The 24,561-nt window shown below is 43.7% G+C and overlaps 1 protein-coding gene across 2 annotated transcripts in view; it reads left to right on the top strand.

Moving 5' to 3' along the window:
* The first annotated feature begins 13,431 nt into the window (after positions 1 to 13,431).
* The window catches only part of SPATA6 (spermatogenesis associated 6), a 64,414-nt gene continuing 53,284 nt past the window's right edge, over positions 13,432 to 24,561 (top strand). Inside the window, exons 1-4 of one of the 2 annotated variants that reach the window (XM_054037942.1) lie at positions 13,432 to 13,518; positions 19,502 to 19,639; positions 21,637 to 21,685; positions 23,377 to 23,418. In XM_054037942.1, the coding sequence (XP_053893917.1) occupies positions 13,471 to 13,518; positions 19,502 to 19,639; positions 21,637 to 21,685; positions 23,377 to 23,418 (277 nt within the window). In that variant the 5' untranslated portion in view covers positions 13,432 to 13,470. The remainder of the gene's footprint in view (positions 13,519 to 19,501; positions 19,640 to 21,636; positions 21,686 to 23,376; positions 23,419 to 24,561) is intronic. The other variant, XM_054037943.1, reaches the window with a different exon arrangement.

Here is a 24,561-nt window from a genome sequence, read left to right on the forward strand (position 1 = left end):
TCTAAATGTGAAACCCACCTCGTCAGCTGGTCTTTTCCATAAGATGGTAATATACATCCATCAACGACACCCCCTCACCCAGGCAGTAGGAATTAGAGAGGCTCTTCACTTTGTCAGGTTTTTTCGCCGTTGTGAAGTCCTCCTAGACCATGGCTCTACATGGGGTACAACCACCCAGATTAGAACAGAAAGCTCTTCCCAGAGCGCATGTTTTCCAGCAGCAAAGATGCAGCTTTAGACTGATGTTCATTTTATTTCTTGATAGTAGCTAATTAAAAGAAATTAATAGAAGCATAGCCAGATCCAAAAGTTTATTAGATGAGGCACATTGTAGTTTAATTACACTGGTATGTTGTGTACGACACAAAGCCCACTGAAATATGAATACTTGATGATCTCTGGAATTTGTCTGGGAACTCTTCAGCCGGAGGGAGAATCTTCACAATTTCTAATCTACATACACTGACACTCTCTGTGTAGCGGGGGCCCCAGGAGGGCCTTTAATTGCTCTGTAAACTTCAGACTGGAGTGTTTTTCAATAGTATGAGTCAAGATGCTGTATTAAAGTTTAAAAGAAACCATAGTCGACATGTTTATTAACTACCCCTACCCACAAAGGACACCAGGGTGGAGTAAATTATGCATGGAAAGAAAGAGTTAGTAAGTGCAAAACAATTATGCTTAAATGTCAAGGTGGGCTACAGCTGGGGGAGTTCTGGGGAAAGCTATTGGCAAAAATTTCCCAAATTCTAAGCCACACCTTGTTTCTGCCATGTCTAGACCCCTCTTTATCTGCTTTCCCAGCGGGGTGAGTGGTTTCTATTTACACCAATGTTAGGGGATCAGCTGCTATTTGTGGAAGTAGGTTTCTATTATACAAGACTATAACAGGATTCCAAAAAGAACTATAAAAGTTCATGGAAGATAGGTCCATTAATGGGCAGAGATGGTGTCCCTAGCCTCTGTTTCTCAGAAGCTGGGAAAAGGGGATGGATCATTTGATGATTACCTGTGCTGTTCAACCCCTCTGGGGCACCTGGCATTGGCCACTGTCGGAAGACAGGATACTGGGCTAGATGGACCTTTGGTCTGACCTAATATGGCCACTCTTATGTTCTCACAAGGACATGTATTTGTTTGAGATGCATTAGCCCCCAGGTCACAAAATAAATAAGTAAATGAAGGAGAGCTGAGGTTGTCCTTTACATTTCTATTCATGGAGTTCTGCTACCTCACCATATCAAAGGCCGCCTTGGACCGGTTAACCTGTGTGCCTTCGCCCTTGCATGCTCTCTTTACTGAGAAAAGCAAGATGCTACTCCAGCTCATTCTCCCACCGCCAATGCTAACCAGACTCTCTTCTGCCTTGTGCATCATGAACGCAATTGCCAGCACCATTCTGATTGCAGAATCTTTATTTTTTTTTTATTTGTATTGCAGTGCACTGCAAGGCACCCCTGGAGCTAGACACTGTACACACCCAACAGAAAGATGGCTCCTGCCCCCAAAGAGCTTACAATCTTCGTATGAGATGGGAGAGAAATGGATGCAACAAACTCATAGGGAACGGTAACCGTGAGACCATTATAAGTGTAAGAAGCAACGGACACAGAGCACCAGCTGCCTAGCTGTTGGAGAGCAGCTTATAAACATGATGGCAGAGCTGAGATGTAAGGAGAGACTTGAAGGAGGATAGGGTAGTGGTCATATGGATTTTTATGGGACACTCCGCAACTTCTGGTGTTCACGTAAGAGGCAGAAAGAGCCTAGTCCGCAAGAGGAAACCAGAATCCAGCTGCAATGTGGGGCACTCTCATTTAGGAAAACTCTCTTGTGGTGGAACAAAATTGATCTTGGGCATAATTGAGAGAGAATAAATCTGGAAACTCACAATGTCATTTTTTTTACAATCGCTCTTCAGCCTCTAATTATGCAATCCAAAGCCTTGAGTATAGGGGATACATAAAGGCAGCACTTCAAAAACCTTACCTCTATTGGGGCAATTGTGCTTCTGTAATACTTGTTTATTAGCAGAATGCATCTGATCTCAGAGGCCTGCATGACAAGTTCATTACATATCAATTTAATTAGTCGATTTACATTTAATTTACATTTCAATTAATGTCTTTAGCCTTAATAGGGTAATTGCCTCTTAGGCAATATGTAAAAGAATAAATAGTCACATTCTGAGGAAGAATTCCTATTTTCAATTTTTTATTACCATAAATAACCTAAATAATTATTGCTCTTAAGGGGCCACATCCCAGTTCCCTTCTGGGCCTAATTATAAAGACTTAGTACCTCATTAAGCAAAATGGTTTTGGAGTCACAGAAAAGCATTACTCTAATCGTGACTCATTAGTTTCAACAAAAGAGGAGAAAACTGCAAAAGTCGGCACATTTAGCCATATTATTCTTGTGGTTCATAAGCAGCGGCCCATTTGTGAAGTGGCTGTTACAGCTGTGTAGGCGTGACCCTCATAAAGCCCAGTTCTCGGAAGGTTTTTTCTAACTTTGGTTGTTAAAAAAAAAAAAAATCATGCCAGGCTGAAAGTTGGTATGGAGTGTAGTGGCATAGAGCAAGCATGTTTAGCCAATTTTCCCCCCTTTCCATGCCAGTGCCCTCGCCGTCCTCCCAAACAAAACAAATCCGTTTGTTTGGGTTTTAAATTAAGTTCATGCAGGTAAAACATAACAAGTCAAATTCTGCTTTCAAAGACTGAAATTCACCAGCATGCAGAGGGTCAACCCAAGGACTATGAACCACTTAAGTGCCAGTTAAGGTCTGTTTGCACCTAGCGACACACCAGAATGAATGCCTGTTAAGTTAGTGGAATCGGTCCTTATTTATTCTGCTGTAACTGAGAGCTGAACTGAGCTCTTAAGGGTTTATTGATCTAAAATGATTTCATGGAAGTGGGGGGAGGAGCGGGAGAGGGTAAGGTTGATTACAAATGTGTTTGGGAAGTGATTAGTCTGCAATGTGTTCTAGTGAGTTTTAGTATTTTTAAATCAAAGCGTTCAGTTGGAAAGATCTCAAGCAGTGGAAAGTAACCACTATTCATATTGATTTTTTTTCTAGCATGTCAACATTTAATCAGCAATCCACATACCAAGCTCCGCTAAGGACCATTCCTTCTTATGTTGCAATTAGCAGAAATTAAAAATAGATTTTAGTAGTGATAATATTTTGTACTTAAGTAGGGCCTTTCAGATGACAAGCTAGTGCTTTGCAAAGGTGGGTACATATTAATATCCCCACTGTACATTGCAGACTGGAGGAATTGTGACTTTCCAAATGTCATACAGACAGAGCTGAGAAGAGCCCCCCACCATGAGATGTTAATCGGAAAGCTCAGAGCACAAGGTGTCTCCCTATATTCTACCTCCCGCAGACATTTTATCCTACATTTGTGCTGATCTGGAATTCTCCCCTTCAGGCTGACAAGTCACTTTTGCTTTTTAAAAGCTCATTTTAAAGCTTTCCTTCTTCCTTTAGCCTGTGATTAACAAAAATCCTCACTCACCCTTCCCTTCCCCCTCCCCCCTCCTCTTATATTCACCCCTTGCAGCAGCCTGCCAGAATCTTAACTGACAATTGCATTTCTTTTGGATTTCAATTCTTCTCTTTTTCGTGGCTGCATTTTCATTCTGTTCCTGTGCAAGCTGTTCTGTGCTTTCACCCCCAGTTCTGCCTATTGCCGCGAATGATTTTATGGTGCTTGGTAGGAAAAGCACCAACCATAGCCATAACACAGTGCTGGCCCTTTAAAATAGTTTCTTTCCACGAGGGAATTTCCTGCTTTGTGGAGTGAATTCCTTTGAAAACACTGTGTTCCTGTAAAAAGGACTCTTTGTTCCTGCTGGATCCGAGCAATTTTAAAGGACGAAAGATTCAACCAACAATTTCAGGACTCTATATTAGCTAATGTAGCCTCAGCCCTTATTTAAAGAAAGTAAAATTGTATCTACTGTAATGGTGCAAAACACTACAGCTTACAATAAGGAAAAGAGCCAGACACCACATGAAATTCACGACTGACTTTACAATTGCCATTCTGCTTAATGTGGAAGCTGCTCAGATGTGACGTGACGGGTAGCAGTACAAACTCCTGAAATAGATACAATATAAAACACTGGCTTTTTTTTTAAATAAGTCACAAGGCACCATGTGAATTAGATAAATATTGAGGCACACAGAGGCTAAGTGACTTACCCAAGATCACTCACAGCAACTCAGGAACATAAACAAAAATTCTCGACTCCCGTCCCCCGCCGCCATGTTAGCCTCTGCACAACCCTCATCTTTTATTACTGCATTTTATTAACATACTTCATAGATTCATGGAGTTTAAGGCCTGAAGGGACCATTATATCATCTAGTCTGCCTTCCTGTATATCACAGGCCATTACATTTTCCCCAGATACTCCTGTATTCAGCTCAATAACTTGTGTCTGACTACAGTACAACTTGTGTTTTGACTAAAGCATATTTTCTCAAAAGGCATCCAGTCTTGATTTGAAGACCTCATGATCCAATGGCTGGAAGTTCAAACTAGACAAATTCAGACTGGAAACAAGGCATACGTTTGTAACGATGAGAGTAATGAACCACTGGAACCATTTACAAAAGGCTGTGGTGGATTCTCCATCACTGACCGTTTTTAAATCAAGATTGGATGTTTTTTTTCTAGAAGATCTGCTGTAGGAATTATTGTACGGAAGTTCTCTGGCCTGTGTTAAGCAGGAGGTCAGACTAGATGATCACAATGGTCCCTTCTGACCTTAGAATCTATGAAATAGAGAATCCACCACTTCCTTCAGGAGTTTGTTCCAGTGGGTAAAAACCCTTCCTGTTAAAAATGTGTGCCTATTTCTAATGTGAATTTGTCTGGCTTCACTTCCCGCCATTGGTTCTTATTATGCCTTTCTCCACTAGATTAAAGAGCCTTTTAGTAACTCATATTTTCTTCCTGCAAAGGTACTAATACACTATAATCAAGTCGTCTCTTTTAGTTTCCCTGACTGGCCACTTAGCTATTGTTGTTGTGGACAGAGACATCACTGCACACTTTTCTTAGCAGAAGCCCTAAAATACAGTACTATATTGTCCAGCTCTTTATATGCTAGCAGAACGACATCCATTCCCTTTTCTACCCTCCCCAGCCATTTACACTGAGTTATTGCCAAATCAGGATCATTGGCATTGGGGTGGTACAACAATGAAATTCCACTTTCAGGTGCTACATTCTAGTTCCTCCACCACAATCATCTGGAGTCACTTTGCCAGCCTGACACTGTTCTTTGCTTTGCTTTTTCAAATACAAAGCGGTACATACATGAGAAATAAAACCCCCTAATTTATTCTACAAAAGTGTTCATCAAGTGAGAGACAGGACTCTTGGAAAAGATTAAGAGCTTACATTTTTCATTTGACTTATTTCACATAAAATTTCATAGAGGATAAAATGATGGGAGGCAAAGAGGAGAAATGATATTTCTGTTTTATCCCTGTCTAAGGACCATAAATCTTCCTGAAGTATCATTAATTGTAGCAGCTCCATTCACACGGCTATTGTTAAGGGGCTATCAGCAGTCCCATTATAAACCCCCATTTTCAGGAGTTTATAACTTAGTTGGAAGAATTTTGTTTCAGGCTGAAACTTGTCTTGTGCAGTGTCTCCACATAGGAGAATTCTGATTGCATTTTTTACATAATCTATGAAGAAGTGTCACCTGTTTTGAACTGATAAAAGGGTGCAGCTGTGACCTTTTAGATGTGTAAAATCATCCTTCATATGCCAGAGAAGGAATGAATGTACTGTTTGTAGCTGTGATAGGGTTGACTTCACTGGAATTACAGGCAGGATGAATACGGACCAATGTGTCTGACATTCAGTCATATGGCGAGATTCTGATTAGTACCACTGAGTTCTGATTTGCACAACTGGCCTATTCCTCCAGTGGCTATGGTCTCATCAAAAATTACCAGATAAATCAGTACTTTGATGGGAGCCATCCAAGAAAAAAAACAAAACAAAACCAGAAGACTGCTACAGGCTGGCTTGCCTTTGAAAAGCTGGAGGGCCTGGTGCTAGACAACTCTGATTACACCTGGGTTGGAGTAGGTGATTCCCTATAAGGAGCAGTAGGAAGCTGCAAAGAGTGCAAGCTCCAGAAATTGCAGGGAGTGAGTGAAGCTGCTGCAGGAAGGACTTTGTTTGACATCAGGGTAATTTGGATGCCAGAACCCAGTGAGGAGGAAGGTCCTGAGAGAAACCCTGACTGAGTTTGGCCCTGAAGGTCAGAGCTGGAGGGCTGAGTTTCATAGAACCATAGAATATCAGGGTTGGAAGGGACCTTGGGAGGTCATCTAGTCCAACCCCCTGCTCAAAGCAGGATCAATTCCCAACTAAATCAACCCAGCCAGGGCTTTGTCAAGCCTGACCTTAAAAACCTCTAAGGAAGGAGATTCCACCACCTCCCTAGATAACCCATTCCGGTGCTTCACCACCCTCCTAGTGAAAAAGTTTTTCCTAATATCCAACCGAAACCTCCCCCACTGCAACTTGAGACCATTACGCCTTGTTCTGTCACCTGGTACCACTGAGAACAGTCTAGATCCATCCTCTTTGGAACCCCCTTTCAGGTAGTTGAAAGCAGCTATCAAATCCCCCCTCATTCTTCTCTTCTGCAGACTAAACAATCCCAGTTCCCTCAGCCTCTCCTCATAAGTCGTGTGCTCCAGCCCCCTAATCATTTTTGTTGCTCTCCGCTGGACTCCCTCCAATTTTTCAACATCCTTCTTGTAGTGTGGGGCCTAAAACTGGACACAGTACTCCAGATGAGGCCTCACCAATGTTGAATAGACGGGAATGATCACGTCCCTCGATCTGCTGGCAATGTCCCTACTTATACAACCCAAAATGCCGTTAGCCTTCTTGGCAACAAGAGCACACTGTTGACTCATATCCAGCTTTTTGTCCACTGTAACCCCTAGGTCCTTTTATGCAGAACTGCTACCTAGCCATTCAGTCCCTAGTCTGTAACAGTGAATGGGATTCTTCCGTCCTAAGTGCAGGACTCTGCACTTGTCCTTGTTGAACCTCATCAGGTTTCTTTTGGCCCAATCCTCTAATTTGTCTAGGTCCCTCTGTATCCTATCCCTCTGTATCATATCCAGCGTATCTACCACTCCTCCCAGTTTAGTGTCATCTGCAAACTTGCTGAGAGTGCAGTCCATGCCATCATCTAGATCATTAATGAAGATATTGAACAAAACTGGCCCCAGGACCGACCCTTGGGGCACTCCAGTAGCATAGCTAGTGGGGATGCAGAGGAAGCAGCCGCTTCACCTCAGCACACTTTGCAAAAGCGGCCGGAGGAGCGAGGGGGGGTGCGGCTGGAGAAGGGGGGGGCACAGGCTGGCGGTGGGCCGGCAGCCGCGGCCAGAGGAGCGAGGGAGGGGGGTGCAGGCTGGCTGTGGCCCAGCAACTGCGGCCGGAGGAGCAAGGGGGGGGCACAGCATGGCGGCCGGGCAGCTGCAGCCGGAAGAGCCATGGGGGGGGAGGGGCGGTGCGGCCGGAGGAGCCAGCCAAGGGGGGGCGGGCGTGGAGTGGCTGGAGGAGGAGCCTGGGGGTGTGGCCAGAGGAGGAACCAAGGGGGGCGCCTTTTTTAGGTTTGCTCCCCCTCCTCTTAAAAGCTGGCTACGCCACTGGGGCACTCCGCTTGAAACCGGCTGCCAACTAGACATGGAGCCATTGATCACTACCCGTTGAGCCTGACAATCTAGCCAGCTTTCTATCCACCTTATAGTCCATTCATCCAGCCCATACTACTTTAACTTGCTGGCAAGAATACTGTGGGAGACTGTATCAAAAGCTTTGCTAAAGTCAAGGAATAATACATCCACTGCTTTCCCCTCATCCACAGACCCAGTTATCTTCTCATAGAAGGCAAATAGGTTAGTCAGGCATGACTTGCCCTTGGTGAATCCATGCTGACTGTTCCTGATCACTTTCCTCTCCTCTAAGTGCTTCAGAATTGATTCCTTGAGGACCTGCTCCATGATTTTTCCAGGGACTGAAGTGAGGCTGACTGGCCTGTAGTTCCCTGGATCCTCCTTCTTCCCTTTTAAAAAGATGGGCACTACATTAGCCTTTTTCCAGTCATCTGGGACCTCCCCCAATCGCCATGAGTTTTCAAAGATAAAGGCTAATGGCTCTGCAATCACATCTGCCAACTCCTTTAGCACCCTCGGATGCAGCGCATCCAGCCCCATGGACTTGTGCTCATCCAATTTTTCTAAATAGTCCCGAATCCCTTCTTTTTCCACAGAGGGCTGGTCACCTCCTCCCCATACTGTGCTGCCCAGTGCAGCAGTCTGGGAGCTGCCATGTTTGTGAAGACACAGGCAAAAAAAATCATTGAGTACATTAGCTTTTTCCACATCCTCTGTCACTAGGTTGCCTCCCTCATTCAGTAAGGGGCCCACACTTTCCTTGACTTTCTTCTTGTTGCTAACATATCTGAAGAAACCCTTCTTGTTACTCTTAACATCTCTTGCTAGCTGCAACTCCAAGTGCAATTTGGCCTTCCTGATTTCACTCCTGCACGCCTGAGCAATATTTTTATACTCCTCCCTGGTCATTTGTCCAATCTTCCACTTCTTGTAAGCTTCTTTTTTGCGTTTAAGATCAGCAAAGATTTCACTGTTAAGCCAAGCTGGTCGCCTGCCATATTTACTATTCTTTCTACACATCAGGATGTTTTTTTCCTGTAACCTCAATAAGGTCAATAAGTTTCAGCTAGGAGGAGCGGCTGTGAGAAAAGACTGGGATGGAAGAAGCGCTGTGATTGAATAAAAGATGCTAGAGCTAAATAGAAATGTTTGTGTTGTGGTAATGGGCTTTATTTTGGGCACCTGATGATTGTTTTGAACTGTTTCTGTTATATCTTACATAAGAATGACCATGCTGGGTCAGACCAGTGGTCCATCTAAGCCCTGTCTTCTGACAGTGACCAGAACTAGATGCTTCAGAGGGTATAATCCATCCCCTACCACCCAGTTCCAGCTTCTGGTAGTCTGAAGTGTAGGGACAACGAGAGCATGAGGTTGTCCCCCTCATAATCTTGGCTAAAATGTATTTAATTCTTTCTTTAACCCAGTTATACTTTTGGCCTTCACGACATCCTCTGACAAGTTCCACATGTTGACTGCGTGTGGTGTGAGGAAATACTTCCTTATGTTTGTTCTAAACCTGCTGCCTATTAATTTCATTGGGTGACCCCTGGTTCTTGTGTTTATATGAATGGGTAAATAACACTTCTCTTTTCACTTTCTCCACACCATTCATGATTTTATAGACCTCTATCATATCTCCCTTAAGTGATGATCTAAGTAAGGGTTGTTTTCCAGAACCAGGGCTTAAATGATGACTATTGGTATGTGCACTTCATAAAACAGTCCCTGATTTGTGACTGAGTGAAAAATGATTGAGTAATTTTCTATAGTTTACTTCAGCCAAAGCCAATAACACTGAGATCTGGAATAAATGTTATGTAATGAAAGCACGTTAAAATAGATCCATCCATTTCTTCTCCTCTCTTAGACTGTTCATTTCAATGGAGAAACTGTTTACACTCTGAAACGTCACTGTAATAATGAGATTGTTGAAGACACGCAGAATGTAGGTATCAATGCATAGGCTGACTATCGAGATATGTTGTCCCTCCGTGAAAATATAACCTTGGCTTTACTTCAGTCACAATTTACTTCAAAAGTCAAAGCTTGAGATTCACTTCAGCCAAAGTCACTATCTGCTTAGTAGCAGAATAGAGATCACTTCCCCCGATCAGAACTGAAAGAGAGGCTGTAAAAAGCAAGAAGAAACATCGAGATTGAGGCCTGGTCTACACTGGGGGCGGGATCGATCTAAGTTACGCCACTTCAGCTACATGAATAACGTAGCCGAAGTCAACATACTTAGATAGACTTACCGTAGTGTCTTCACTGCGGTGAGTTGTTGTATCAACCAGGCAAGGTACTAACAAGCTTCAACAGGACTTTATTTTTACAGTGGAAACCTCTTTACCAAGCTGCAGCGGCACCCTCTGTAACTCTCACTCAGCCTCCTCAACTCCTCCCCCGTCCTTCCTGTTTCCTGTCCTTTCAGATCCCAACAGCCAGTGCTCCCAGTTCTAATAATACAAGCAGCATCTAAACACCACATGAGTCAACTGCTGCCGCTCCCCCGTCGACTCCGCCTGCGCCTCTCGCGGAGGTGGAGTACAGGAGTCGACAGGAGAGCGCTAGGGGGTTGATTTATCGCATTTAGACTAGACGCGATAAATCGATCCCCGCTGGATCAATCACTGCCCACCGATCCGGCAAGTAGTGTAGACATACCCGTAGTCAGGCTTGTTCCAGGTGGAACGAGAAAGCTCTTTCTAACAGAGCGTGGTGAGATTGGAGAGGAACAGAGGCTCATGCTTGATATAGACTGGAGAGAGTGACAAAGTCCACGGGGACTTTTGCCCATAATGATTTTATGGGCATTATAGATTTTCATCTATAGCCTATCATTCTATCTTCCCTGGCATATGTGTCTGTGGTAACACAATTTACCTTGCTTTACTTTACTTTGCTTCTCCCAGATCCCATTAGAATCTCTTGCATTACAAAATTCTCTCTGCTTTACCCCACCACCTGCAGAGATCGTTTAACATTAGCTTTTTCTGGGAGCTCCCTTGTACTAATCAAAATCTTGCCATATGACTGCACTGTGCAAGGTACCGTTATCCCAGTAATTAATCTGGAGATAGGAGTGAGATGTGAACACAGGTATTGTCCTAGTAGCTCAGACAATAGGTCCATCGAGTTCAGTATCCTCTCTCACACAGTGGTCGGTTTCAGAAATTTCTGAGGCAAATATTAAACCCCAACAACTATGCAATAAGATGCCTATGGGAGAAGTTTCTTACTAACCCTAAGTCTGGTCTTGTAGCATGAGCACATCCCTATATGTATTATAATTTATTTATTTGCATTGCAATTGTGCTTAGGTCCACTAGTCGTGGCGCAGGATCCCACTGTGCTAGGTGTTGTATTAACACAGAACAAAGACAATCACTGCCCCAGCTGCAGGTATTCCTATTGTTCATATAAATATCTAGCTTTCCAAATCCTCTGAAGATCTTTGCTTCACTAATTTGTTGTAGCAGTGAGTTCCACGGATTAATTATGTCTTTATAAAGCACTTTCTTTTATAATTTTTGAACAGGTTGCCTTTTAATTTTCATATTACTTTGTATTCTTACCCTCTATAAAATGAGTCCTAAACTTTTGTTTCTTTTCATATGGAAATCTTTCCATGCCTAGCAATTTTTTTGTTGCCCTCCTCTAGGTCTGCACATAGAGCAGATGTTTTCATTGAACTTGCCACAATTATTGTAAGGGCAATTACTCTCAGTGATGAAATCTCAAGAGAAAAGAGGCCCAATTCTTAGTTAAGTTAAGGCTCTTTTATGCTGCTCTGTCAATACGGAGGCTTTAAAGGTAGAGACAAATTAAACGAAATGGAAAATAATTGGATCAAGGCACAATTGCTCTCTGATCTAAACTATCTACTCTGCCTCTCTCTAATCCAGGGTACTTCCAAGACTTTGATCACCACAATATCATCTACTGCTTTATGTATGTGATTTCTTCCCTGCTCCACATTTCTGGATCCCTGAACCCCCATCAGCAGGACTCAGTGAATAGTCTAGAAAATGTCCTGCCGCAACAGATCTAAAGCCTGATCCTACTCCCACTGAAGAAAATAGGGTCATGATTCTCCTCATGTTTGTCTGGAACTGGTGTAACTCCAATTCTTTTAGCGGTTACTCCGATTCTCACTGGTAGAAGTGAAAGCAGAATTAGGAGGAGGAATTTTTCCATTTACTTCCCTGTTGCCAGGATTTTCACTTTCTCTGTACATTGCGCAAATAGGGGGAGCAGCAGCAGAAGGTGCACTGGGTTCTTGATCGTATCATTTAGATGGAGCTGAGTGCAAAAAATTAATATTATGCAAGGCAGCTACCGAGACATCTTTATTCACCTCCATAAAACTGAGTGGAAATAATGCTAAGAGAAGATTTATGCCTGCAGAAGCAAAGGAATTCAGAGTTGAAGAGGCACTTCCATACTAGGGGAAAGCTTATATCCTTTTAAACCCCGAATCCTTGAAACGAGCATGTGTTTCTTGTACCTCTGGTCAGCAGTGTTGCTAATCAGTAAATGTTTGTGCTGATAGAGGGGTTTCCTTCCCTAAAAGCCTATCTATCGAGCTGCTTGGGTCTATAGTGCAGAGCAGTCATTGGACCAGATCATGACTGAAAGATCCAAATGGCTCTCATCCCTCCAGTTAAATAGGATGGGGAGGAAAATTGCTTCTGCAGTAGGACTCGGATCCCCATAGGGTGCAGGAGTGGGGACTTTACAGGCTGAGACAGGGTTGGGGCGGTGTATGGGTGCAGGATGGGAATTGCAGCAGTGAGGTGCAGGGTGGTGAGGGGCCGTGTGTGGACTGGGGCGGGAGGGGTGGGATCTAGACTGTTCTCAGTGGTACCAGATGACAGAACAAGGAATAATGGTCTCAAGTAGGGGAGGATTAGGTTGGATATTAGGAAAAACTTTTTCACTAGAAGGGTGGTGAAGCACTGGAATGGGTTACCTAGGGAGGTGGTGGAATCTCCTTCCTTATTGGTTTTTAAGGTCAGGCTTGACAAAGCCCTAGCTGGGATGATTTAGTTGGGGAATGGTCCTGCTCTGAGCAGGGGGTTGGACTAGATGACCTCCTGAGGTCCCTTCCAGCCCTGATATTCTATGATACTAAAGGGTGTGTGTGGGCAGTAGAGTGCTGCAGGGTGGGGAATCACAGCGGTGGGGTGCAGGGTTGGGAGGGGCGGGAAGTGCAGGGGGTTGGGGCGCTGTGCGGGTGCTGGATGGGGATTGCAGCAGTGAGGTGCAGAGGGGTGAGGGGCTGTGCAGGATCCGGGGGTGCAGAGTGGGGGGGCAGTGTGGGAGGGGCTCACAGCTGCGGAGCGATGGGAGGGTGCATGGAGGGGTCCCACCAGTGGCGCCTGCAGCCGGGGGCAGGGTGCGCGAGGGGCTGGAGGGACGCTGTGAGCACAGCGTAGACACCCCCCCCAGAGCTCCGCCCCCCGAGCGCTAATGACACTGGGCTCCGCCTATTGCGCATGCGCATAGCCGCCGAGGGCTTTGCTCGGTCTGACCCCGCCCATGGGGCCAACGTCATTCCATTAGCCCCGCCCCCGCCCTGGGTCACATGGTAGCGTCCGGAAACGTTCCGGTTGCCACGACAACGGCGTCGTTCCTTGCGGGCGGGGCCGAGCTAGCGGCGCGGCGCATTCTGTGCGGGCCCGGAGCCGCCCTTCCCCCTCCGCCCGGCCCGGCCCGGCCCCGCGATGCCGCGGAAGGCGCTGGTCTGCGCCCTGGAGCTGGAGCTGCGCTCGGTGAGTGGGCGGGGCGGGGCGGGGCGGGGCCTGGCGCCTGCCCCCAGCGGGACCCCGCGCTGCGGCCGGGGATGTGCCGCCGCTGCCCAGCGGGGAAACTGAGGCACGGGAAGGCCGCGGCCGCACGCCCCAGGAGCTGGAGTCCGGCTCTCATTGCCCTCGGCTCTGCCGCCGAGCTGCTCGGTGACCGGGGCTGTGGTTCGAGCCTGGGCCGCCATCCGAGCAGGCCGGTGGGTTAAAAGGCCCCGCGTCCCTCTTCGGCCCCGCCCTGCCGCGCGGTGATGGGCTGCGGCGCCCTTCGTTTCAGCCTCCTCCGCTGGCCGCCCTCGCCTTGCCCGGCCCCTGGCGGGCTGAGCGCGGGGCCCGAGGGTCCGAGTCTTCCTAGGGCGTGAACCCGCGCAGACGGGGGGGAGGCTGATGGAGACCTGGGGGGGGGATTGAATTAGTTTAGGCTGCTGGTATTTCTGATGGCTGGGGCCCTACCAAATTCATGGCGGTGAAATCTGGTCTCCTCCTGTGAAATCCGGTCTGTTGTGTGCTTTTACCCACTCTTATACAGATGTCAGATATATTTAAAGATATACTTTAAATACCTGGGTAGTGTCATATCCAGTGATGGCTCACTGGATAGTGAGATCAACACACGACTATCCAAAGCAAGCCAGGCACTTGGCTGTCTGCGTGTCAAAGTTTTAAATCACCACCACATCCGGATGTCAACAAAACTGCTTGTGTACAGAGCGGTTGTTCTTCCATCTCTTTTGTACGGGTGCGAAACATGGACACTGTATAGGCGTCACATCAGGCAGCTCGAAGCATTTCACATGCGCTGCCTCCGCAACATCATGAAGATCCGCTGGCAAGACAAAGTGCCCAATCTCGAGGTCCTTGAGAGAGCCCAGATGACAAGCATCAAAATGATGATCATGAAGTCACAGCTACGTTGGACCGGTCACGTTAGCCGCATGGATGCCAACAGAATCCCCCGTCCGCTTCTGTATGGTGAGCTCTCCCAGGGCATCCGGCATATAGGTCGTCCACGGAAACGTTACAAGGACACCATCAAAGCCAATCTGCAGTACAGCAGTATCAAACCTAGGAACCTTGAGGACGCCGCCAGCGACAGAACACAGTGGCGTGCAACAGTCAGAAATACCTGCATCACCTTTGAGGAAGACCGCTGCCGGCGTCTACAAGAGGCATGCGAACGACGTCATAGAGCATCAGCAGCGCACAATCCACTGACCCGCGAACTTCCCATGCACCATCTGCAGCAAAATGTGCACCTCTAGAATTGGCTTGTACAGTCATCAGAGGGCACACCATGAGACCAACAATAGATGATCTGCACAGATTTGTCATCATCGGATCGATGGACTACCAGGATACAGATTTCGGGGGGGAGACCAGCGTTTCTCAAATTGGGGGTCCTGACCCAAAAGGGAGTTGCAGGGAGGTCATGGTATTGCCACCCTTACTTCTGTGCTGACTTCCAAGCTGGGTGGCTAGAGATTGGCGGCTGTTGGTCAGGCGCCCAGCTCTGAAGGCAGTGCCCTGCCAGCAAAAGTGCAAAAGTAAGAATGGCAATGCCATACCATGCCCCCCTTACTTCTGCGCTGTTGCTGGTGGCTCTGCCCTCAGAGTTGGGCTGGCCAGGAGCTGCCGCTCTCCAGCTGCTCAGCTCTAAGGCAGCGCCACCACCAGCAGCAGCACAGAAGTGAAGGTAACAGAACCGCAACCTCCCCACTAAAATAACTTTACAAACCTCCCCTCTTTTTTGAGTCAGGAGCCCTACAATTACAACACCATGACATTTCAGTTTTAAATAACTGGGGGGGGGGAGGGATAGCTCAGTGGTTTGAGCATTGGCCTGCTAAATCTAGGGTTGTGAGTTCAATCCTTGAGGAGGCCATTTAGGGATCTGGGGCAAAAATCTGTCTGGGGATTGGTCCTGCTTTAAGCAGGGGGTTGGACTAGATGACCTCCTGAGGTCCCTTCCAACCCTGAGATTCTATGAAATCATTAAATTTATTATTTTTAAAATCCTATGACTGTGAAATTGACCAAAATGGATCGTGAATTAGGTAGTGCCTTACTCATGGCAATCATGCAAGGGAAGAGATCACTTTTTTCTGGTAGAAGCTCCTGCCCTGCAGTTTCTCCTTTGGACTAAAACGTTGTTTTAGGTAAAAGGAGGAGTGGAGCCTGCTATATTTTACCCTAGACTTGCCTGGAGACAAGTGTCAGTAGCAGTGTAAATGGTGATGTTTTCACTTTCATCAGCTGGAAGTAGTGTCATCTGATTCAATTGTGTGCAGTGCAGGACATGCCAGGACTGAATACAATTGGAATTAAAATCCATATATTTCTCCAGGTGACTACTGTGAATTGAGATGTTATGGAGGAGTCATGTGACCTCAACATAACTGTCTCTTCCCATGATCCCCTACCATAATTTGTAGACCTTTGGAGACACCTTGTGTGCCAGCTGGCAAAGTGAGGTTGGGATTATGGGTGACTCTGCATGGTCAGTGCTCGCTTTGATCTATAGGTATATTAGCCCACTGGTTCCTGAATGCACTTTGCACAAAGGAAAATCCTGGATGCCATCTAAAATATGAAAATGCATTGTCCTCACATTGTCAGTGAGAGCCTATGATGGAAATGGAGCTGGTGTTTTTGCTTTCTGTTTTGTTCTTACTGCTGGTAATTGCATGTTTGCTCTGAAACAGCCACATGACCATGCACTTATTATGAGATGAAGGATGGGGAGGGTACTAGCTTTCCTACAGTTGTTCAGGGATGGCAGCTTGGTTGGTTTCATATCAGCCTGTATCTATGGCTGTCTGATTTAAAGATGACCTTCCCCCCCCAAAAAGCCCTTCTTGGCTGCTGGAAAGAAGAACTAGTATTTTCTCTTGGTTCTTCCTTGAACCCCAGGTTCTGGGTGCTGTAATGGGGCGTGGGGAAGGGTAGCCCCTACTTCCTCGCTTCTGGCTGCTGCGGTTAGGGATATTTGCTACTCTTCCCACCCTCAAGGTTCCAGATTGCAATCAAAGGAGGCTTTTTAGTTATGTCCACCAGCCTCGGTTCTGAATGCGCCTTCCTAGAGAATAGCTCCAGTGTCTGCCTTTGATGCTGCCCGTACCTTTCCCAAGTAGCCGCAGAGTGAACTTCACCTGATTCTTCATTTCACTGCCAACTAGAGAGTTCTTACCTGCAGCAACATACTGAGTTACTAGAGCTGTGTGTCTGCAGGCTAAGGAAGTTAGTGTTGTACCTGTTTACATTCCATTCACATTTGGAAGGTTACCTTTGCAACCGTATTGGCTAACACCTCATTGTAAGTGAAAACTCTGTAGGAGTTGATGGGCACTGTTTGTCCTTGACACTGAGAGCATCTTATTTGTTAGTAGAGAGTAGGCAAGTGGATTTTTGAAGCCCTGAGTCTGGAGTTAGTTAAATACACACACACACACCACAGTCCTAAAACTGCATGTAAACTCAAAGAGCAGGACTCCCCTTGAAAGGAGATCATGGTTCATTATAATATGCTGTCCCCTTATATGAAATGAGTTTGGTGGGTCTCATTCCATTTCTTATTGGATGCCTATTACATCACAAGACCACTGCGACCACACATTTTTTGGTAAGCTTGGCACAGAAGACACAAATTGAATGAGCATGGATGCTGATCTAGTTTGTTACTGTATCTTTACTGGTGGTCCCTCCAGATCTGTTCTGAGATCAGTTTGGGGGTAGCACTGCCGCTCCCCTAACTGTACTTGTCTTGGGGATAATATTAACATATTTGTACATAGCATGTCACAAAGCATAGAGTAAAACTGTCCATTGTCCTTAAGCGATGCAATCAAAGAGGGGCTTCAGCGTAGTTGCCAAGGTCTGTGCAGCTCCATGTGACACATTATGGAAATTATTTAGTGAGTTAAAATGTATATTTGTAATTCACTGGTATATACCCATAAATTGGCTTTAAAAATTGTAGATTTAGTGCTTTTGCAGCTCTGCTAAATGAAGCCCTTAGTTTGTCTACAGGGCATCGGAAGTGCAAGCTTCCAGCATACCCAAACAATGATCTGGGAAGAACTTCATTTTTCTGGCAAGGCAAAATGGGAAACTGGATGAAACTTGGGTCTGTTGGATTGGAGACTTGGATTCTGTTCTCCGCTCTGCCTTCAGTGACCTCCTTCAAGCTTTCTTTTTTCTTATCTGTAAAATGGGGGAATGCTAGCTGCCTCCTCTAAGGTAAAGATATGAGGCCTTGGTTATAAGGGTTGTGACGTGCACAGAAATATTAAGAACATTCAGTTGAAGAGCTGAGACAAACTCATTGTCTCTTAGCTTGTAGTTCAGGGAATCTTCCCCTAGGCTACAGGGGGTTGCATGGGGAAGTCTCTCTTGCATTCATACTTACGTATGCATGAGTTTCATGCAAGAGATGTAATACTTGGCAGGTCTGCTTCAATCTTTAGGACTATTAACCTGGTGCCTTTCATCAGAGATAATAGCTCTTGGAGGGGGAAACCTTTTGCTTAGCTAATATACGTTTTAACAGACTTTCTTGTTTAGACCATAGGTCCCCATTAAATTCCACAAATCCAATGCTTAATTTGTGCCGGGGTGAGCTCTGGCACCTTTAGGGTTGGCCGTTCATAGCCCCAGCACATCTGGGTTTGCTGCGTCAGTTATGAATGTAAAAAAAATTGCTTGAGCCCCGGCACCTCTTTCATTACAAATTAAGCACTGCACAAATCCATCGGATTTAGCCTCCATAACTTCTTTCATTCAAGGATTATTTTTCTGTGATATATGAAGAATCTTTCTTTAGGTCCAGTAGGCATTCCTCATGCAAAATGTTCATCTGAGAGAAGGAGAACTGTAGCAAACATACCTCACTTCATTCCTGTCACTCTGCTCCCTTTCTCCTCTAGCTGGCAATTGAAAATCTGAGCACTGCTTCTCCTGCAACCTTGTGTTGCAAGAGGCAACCTCACATTTATAATACTGTGATAATATGAGAGCAGCATAAACTGAAGTGAAAGGTGACTGGGAATTCTCTAGCTGGATCACACAGCAGAATCATCAGAATTGGAGAAAATAACATATAGCTGTGGGGAAGAGATTTGTGTGTGTTCTTAATGTGAGAGAACAGCTGAGAATTGTGTGATGTACATCACAGCTTGAAAAAATGTATGAGATGCTCACTAGCCAGAGAACTAAACCCATGAGTTAGAAATAGATGTGAAAGACAATGCAGTGGCCACCCACCAGCAATGTCCAGGAGTATCTCTCTAGTAAAAAAGTCCAGTCTCCCTTTGGTACTCCTGCGGTACCCAAACTTTGCAACATTAGGAATTGCATTGGCAACTTCCCAGGAGCCCAAGAGCTACACTTAATTCCCACATACACTTCCAAAAATACATTAAAAAAATCCAACCCTAAAACAAATGTACCTTTCTTAGGCAGATTGAATTAGTTCACAAGCAATAAAAACTACCGGTTCATCAGCTGAGTCTTCACTGCTGGGAGGCTACATTTTAGGACTTGGACTGCTTTTGGCTCTTGGGACGTGTTTTGGATATCTCGTGTGTCATTGTTTGTTCAGTATAACCCTTAATGATTAAATGATGTGGCTCGTGAACACCAGCAGCTATTCTAAAGTGTGACCTTAAGATTGGGGAGTCAGGTTCAGCTCCGGCTGAAGTTAATGGAGCTGTGACTGCTTACGCTAGGGGAGAACTTAGTCCTAAATATTTTAAAGCGATAAGTATTTGCCTTACTATAAGTAAGGACGGCTAGAATTACTTTAGAAAAGGAGGGTGTGCCACCGAAATATGTTACCATACAGTTCCCAAGCAAACAACTATTTTCATCTTCGCCCATTCTATTTTTTCTCCCAGATATAACCATTAATTCTAATGCTGAAGCTCAAGTTTGTATAATAAATATGTTGTTCTTCCAGATAACTTGCCCAGGAGTATTGCTGAAAGACAAAAGTGAGCTCTATCTCAGCGCCTGTGTATTTGGACAATACAAAAGGACTCAATGTGTCCCTGCAGCGTTTCCACTCTTCTTAGAAGAGAAACTAGTATTTGAAAAGGTATGAGCATAACATCAGACATGAGCATTTAAAAAACAAAGAACCAGAATCCCCAAACACAAATGATCAAACTGAACATGGTATTGTATTACTACTAATTTCAGCAGCTCTTCAACACAAAAGACATTTGTTTTTTCAATATAGATATGGTAATTTAAAATAAATTTGTGAGGATATGACCATAGTATATCATAAGGATTTTTTGGTTTTTGTTCGTCGTTCTTTTACGAAATGACCTTTTTTTCCCCAATAGTTCCTCTTAGTTCCTGCCAAGTGTTATGCTTCTTAAATGTAGGTCAAAATGGAAAGTAAAATTAGGGAATAGGGAGAAGAATGAAAATTAAAAATCACAAAGTTAGATTATAAAAACTATTGGTAGCAAAAAGATGGAATATGAGATTGGGCTTTCTGGTGACAGCTCTCTCCATATGAGCTGTTCTTTCCTGGTTTGACGTCGCAAGAGTCCCCTTGATGGCACTATAGCCTTGTAATTTACCGTTGCCTATCGCCTCTTCTGTGTCCCTACTAGTTTCATTGTGAGTGCCATAGGAATAATGAAATTCTGTACCTTACAAACATGATTCCGGTTTTTGACTACTCATGAATAACAATACTTTGCATGTCTCTAGTGCTTTTCATCCAAGTATCCCAAAGCACTTTCAAAGACTGACTAATTAAGCCTCAACAATACCTTTGTGAGATAGGTAAGGCATGGAGAGGGATAATTTCACCCACCATTGAAAGGCAAGGTGGAAATGGAACATAGCAGCTATTTAACAGTGCATAACCAGAGTACAAAACAACTTAGGACAGGAAGTGCTGATTACTGTATTCAACTGAAACTGAGGGAGAAATCTAGGTGTATTTATAGAGTGCAATTTCTTAAGTAGGAATTTAGCCAGAGCAGTGGGAATAACATCCATGCTCTTACAAAGAGGGTCATTTAATAGCTTGAGGTATTCAGGTTCTCTACTTTTACATCTTCAAAAGTTTGGTACCTCCAGCAGTAGGGTGTCCCTCAACAGCATGCAGAGGTAGTGGCTCAGTATTGAATTGGTAGGAAGAGTGCCAGCTGCTGAACGTCCAACACTACTGTCTGCAGCTAAAATTGCTGTTTGCCCTCTAATTGGGTGTGATGTTTGTTTACAAATCTCATTGAAAAATTCTGTAATGCTACAGTCCATATTCTGAAGATGAAAACTTAGCATATTGTCAATAGAGTACAATTTAGGCATGCTTTGCAACTGTTCAGCGGAGTTGTTCTTCTGCAGTTTAACTATAACTTAATCTATTTTCCCCTAGAAATTATAATAAACTAGTCATTATTTTAGCAGGACTTGCAAAAATGTTTTGGAGAGCTGCTCTTCTTGGCTTTACAGCGGTAGTTAGTGAATGAACGGTATTCCCAGGGTGGTGCTGACATGATCAGTAATAGTTATGCACAAACAAGAATGTAATGGAAATGTGCCACATTATTTTAAGTTCAGTTACAAGTGCCAGAAGAATTATCAACATTATACAAATGGAAAGAAGAAAAAACAAAAGGGAAAATAATTCTATTTTCAAATATCTAAGAAAATTGTGGGATTGCTCAGTGTAGAAAACCCAATAATTAAAAAAGCTGCTGACATTGTCCCTTTCATCTTTTTCAGTTAAAGATGAAAAATGAACTTTTCTAACAAGATTAGCTATTTGTCTTTTATATTGCTGAAATTTGTGCAGACTGCAGTTGCATGTTCATGTGATTGGCTCACATAATTTAGATGGAGAGGAAGAATCTTGAAATGGTTAGAAATCAGCTGACCAAAAGTGCCATCTTTCTAAGAAATAGATTCTGTCTCAGTGCCAGGTTATAATTTCAGTTTTCTGTTGTTTTGCCTATGGGGAATAGTACTGTTTGCAATAATCAATCAAAGGCAAACTTTAGTTTTCTCTAAGCACATCTTTTATTTCTGATCAAATGTGTCCATTACATTGCTTTTAATCTTTTGTTTTAGGTATTTACTGATGTAGTTGATCCTGGAGAACTTGTTGAGCTACTTGAATGTAGGTTTTGCTTTTTATATACATTATATTGTATGCACCTAGGGCTAGATCCTCAGAAAGAGGGCTTAGGCTCGGCATTGTGGTGCCTAATATGTAGGCATTCTGCTTCCCAGCAGAATTCATGGCCACGAGTTTGGTGCTTGGACTCTGTATAGAATGCAGTGGGGAGTTAAGTCCCTTAAAAATAGTCATGGGGCAAAAGAAAAAGAGAGACTCTGTCTCCTAGTAGTTAGTGCTCTTTCCGGGAAACTCTGGTCCAGTCCCTGCTTCAAGGAATATTTAAGTATTTCATATAAAGTAGAACAGCTTTAACAGAAGAGATTGAGAGCCCTGCATGAGCTGGGTTCCGAGTTGCTCAGCAGTGTCAGGATTTAAACAGTTTTGCTCATGCCCACAGTCACAAATTTAGATGCTTAAGGGACTTTACCAGTGGAAACTTAGGGGTCTGGTTAATTTAGGTTCCTACGGGATTATGTGACCACTGAGTAGGGGTTTTAGAAGATCTAAAGTTTGAAACTTGGGTGCCTAAAATGGCATTTAGACACCTGAATTCCTTTGTGGATCTAGCCCTTGGTGGCTAATATATTAATAATATGGAATCTAAAGATATTTTTTAGAGTTGAGGGGTTAGATAGGAAAACATTCTTACTATCTCTTTGAAACACTAGTGGCTTAAGAATGATCTGCTACAAATATGTGTGATCATTTAATGAAATACTCATTGCTTAATGTGTGATCCTTCAAATGTGAGCCTAGGAAAGTTTTAGAGATGTGATGGCTTCTTTTGATAGTAATAACTTACCAGGAATACAGATAAATAAGAGGTCACTTCCAGAAATCTCTAAATTATACATTTCTTCTAGTGTATTCAAGAGAGCGAAATTTAAAACAGTTAAAAACGTAGCTTTTCACGTACAAAGACTTCAAGAACTCAACAAACTGACCACATATAGCAAGCTCTGTTCAAATACACCTCTACCCTGATATAACGCGACCCAATATAACATGAATTCGGATATAACGCGGTAAAGCAGTGCTCCGGGGGGTGGGATGGGGACTGTGCACTCTGGTGGATCAAAGCAAGTTCGCTATAACGCGGTTTCACCTATAACGCGGTAAGATTTTTTTTGCTCCCAAGGACAGCGTTCTATCGGTGTAGAGGTGTACTTTGAACTTCACTGAGTGTGTTACCTTGTCAAGTGATTGTGATTTTATTAAACAGAGTGACTCCACAATGAACAATGTTGCCATACATTGAACATGATGAATCGTATTAAAAAAGTATTGTGCCTGAACTAAAACTCCAAATCTAGGTCCCCTTAAACAGTGCGAGAATTATAGTCCAGAACAGGATCCAAACTTCATGGCTTCTCTGTAGTCTCTTCAGAGGATTGAATCCATCTACTGCCAAACTTGACAGTGTCTGTTATAAGCTTGAGCCAATAATTTATGATTTGCATGATGGTAGTGCCTAAGGGCTCCATTGTGTTAGCTTAGATTTGTAGTATTCATATAAAGTGCTCATAATCTGCTCTTATTATTGGTACATCATAATTGTACTTATTCCATTAGCCCATACATTGTTGAGATGTTTAAATCAGTGAATGGTTGCTCTTTTACTTTGCATATTAAAATTACTTCTGATCATAGTTTATTTTTTGACTTATGAAAAAACTTTTTTTCCTTTCTAGTTGACACAGCAGTACTTGAACTAATACAACTTGTTCCTCCAGGTATTGTATCAATCTCTTCATAAATTATGCAGTTTAATAGGTGAATTTCCATGAGGACGTACAATCATTTTTCTCAACAGACAAACCATGTAGAAAGCTCTTCAACAAATAGTCCTCCTGAATATAAAATGTTAATAGATCAAGAGGATCTCATTTTTGAAAGAGAATAAAGCTAATATTGAAATGTTCCATTTTCAGGCTTACAAAAGTGATAATACTTTAAAAATTGAAAATAAACCGAAATCACTCAATGCACACTTATTAAAGGCATCAAAATTCACTTGTGGTGTGTCTGCCTGTGAGGTTTCAAAGTGCATAATCTTGTTCTCAAAATGACACTTTTATTTTATTTTAATGGTGACCGCTGGGGAAAACCCTTATCCACGCTATAAATATTACAGGTCTCTGGGGAGAGGTGAAGATAATAAATAACGATTTGTCATATTTCTGTTATAGGTTTGTGTGATTATAAAAAAATCTATCTTAATGAAATTCAAATGTTCCCATGGATAATATAAATCTGCATTTGAAGCAGGACTTGTTTGAGAACTGTGGAATTAAAAGCACCCATAGTTACAGGTCCTTAATAACACCACAGTAAGCAAGAAAATACTTGTTTCTCTCAGTGGCTCACTGGGATATTTATACAAAGAAACAAACTGAGTGTGGATTTTGTTGTTGTGGGAGTGTAGGAGATTTTAGAAGGAGAACGTTAATTTCAGGGGCTCTGAGATAGCTTATAATGGACGTTTGGAAAAGTGACTGTGGTAGAACAACTTGAAAGTTTTATATAATCTATCTTGTGTTTTTTCCTTAAAGAAAATAGAACAAGATTTGAGGATCTTGAAATACTCTTTTTGATTGTACCTAAATTCCTTTCTGACAGCTGGCTAAATCTCTGATTAACAACCATAATTGTTCTGTAATACAGAATAACAGATGTGAAGTTGGCTACTGTTAGAAAACCGTTGGCTGTACATAGGAGAGGAAGAAGGAAAGAAATTGAAGAAATGTTGGAGGAAAACCTTTTACATGTCTCTTAATGCAACAAAGGCAGTCTGATTTACATACATTTGATACAGTATTGAGTAAAAGCTTAAGGGCCCAATCCTGTGCATTCTTACTATCAGGCATAGTCCCATT

The sequence above is a fragment of the Malaclemys terrapin genome, chromosome 8, assembly GCF_027887155.1.
Source record: "Malaclemys terrapin pileata isolate rMalTer1 chromosome 8, rMalTer1.hap1, whole genome shotgun sequence".
Taxonomy (NCBI): domain Eukaryota; kingdom Metazoa; phylum Chordata; order Testudines; family Emydidae; genus Malaclemys; species Malaclemys terrapin.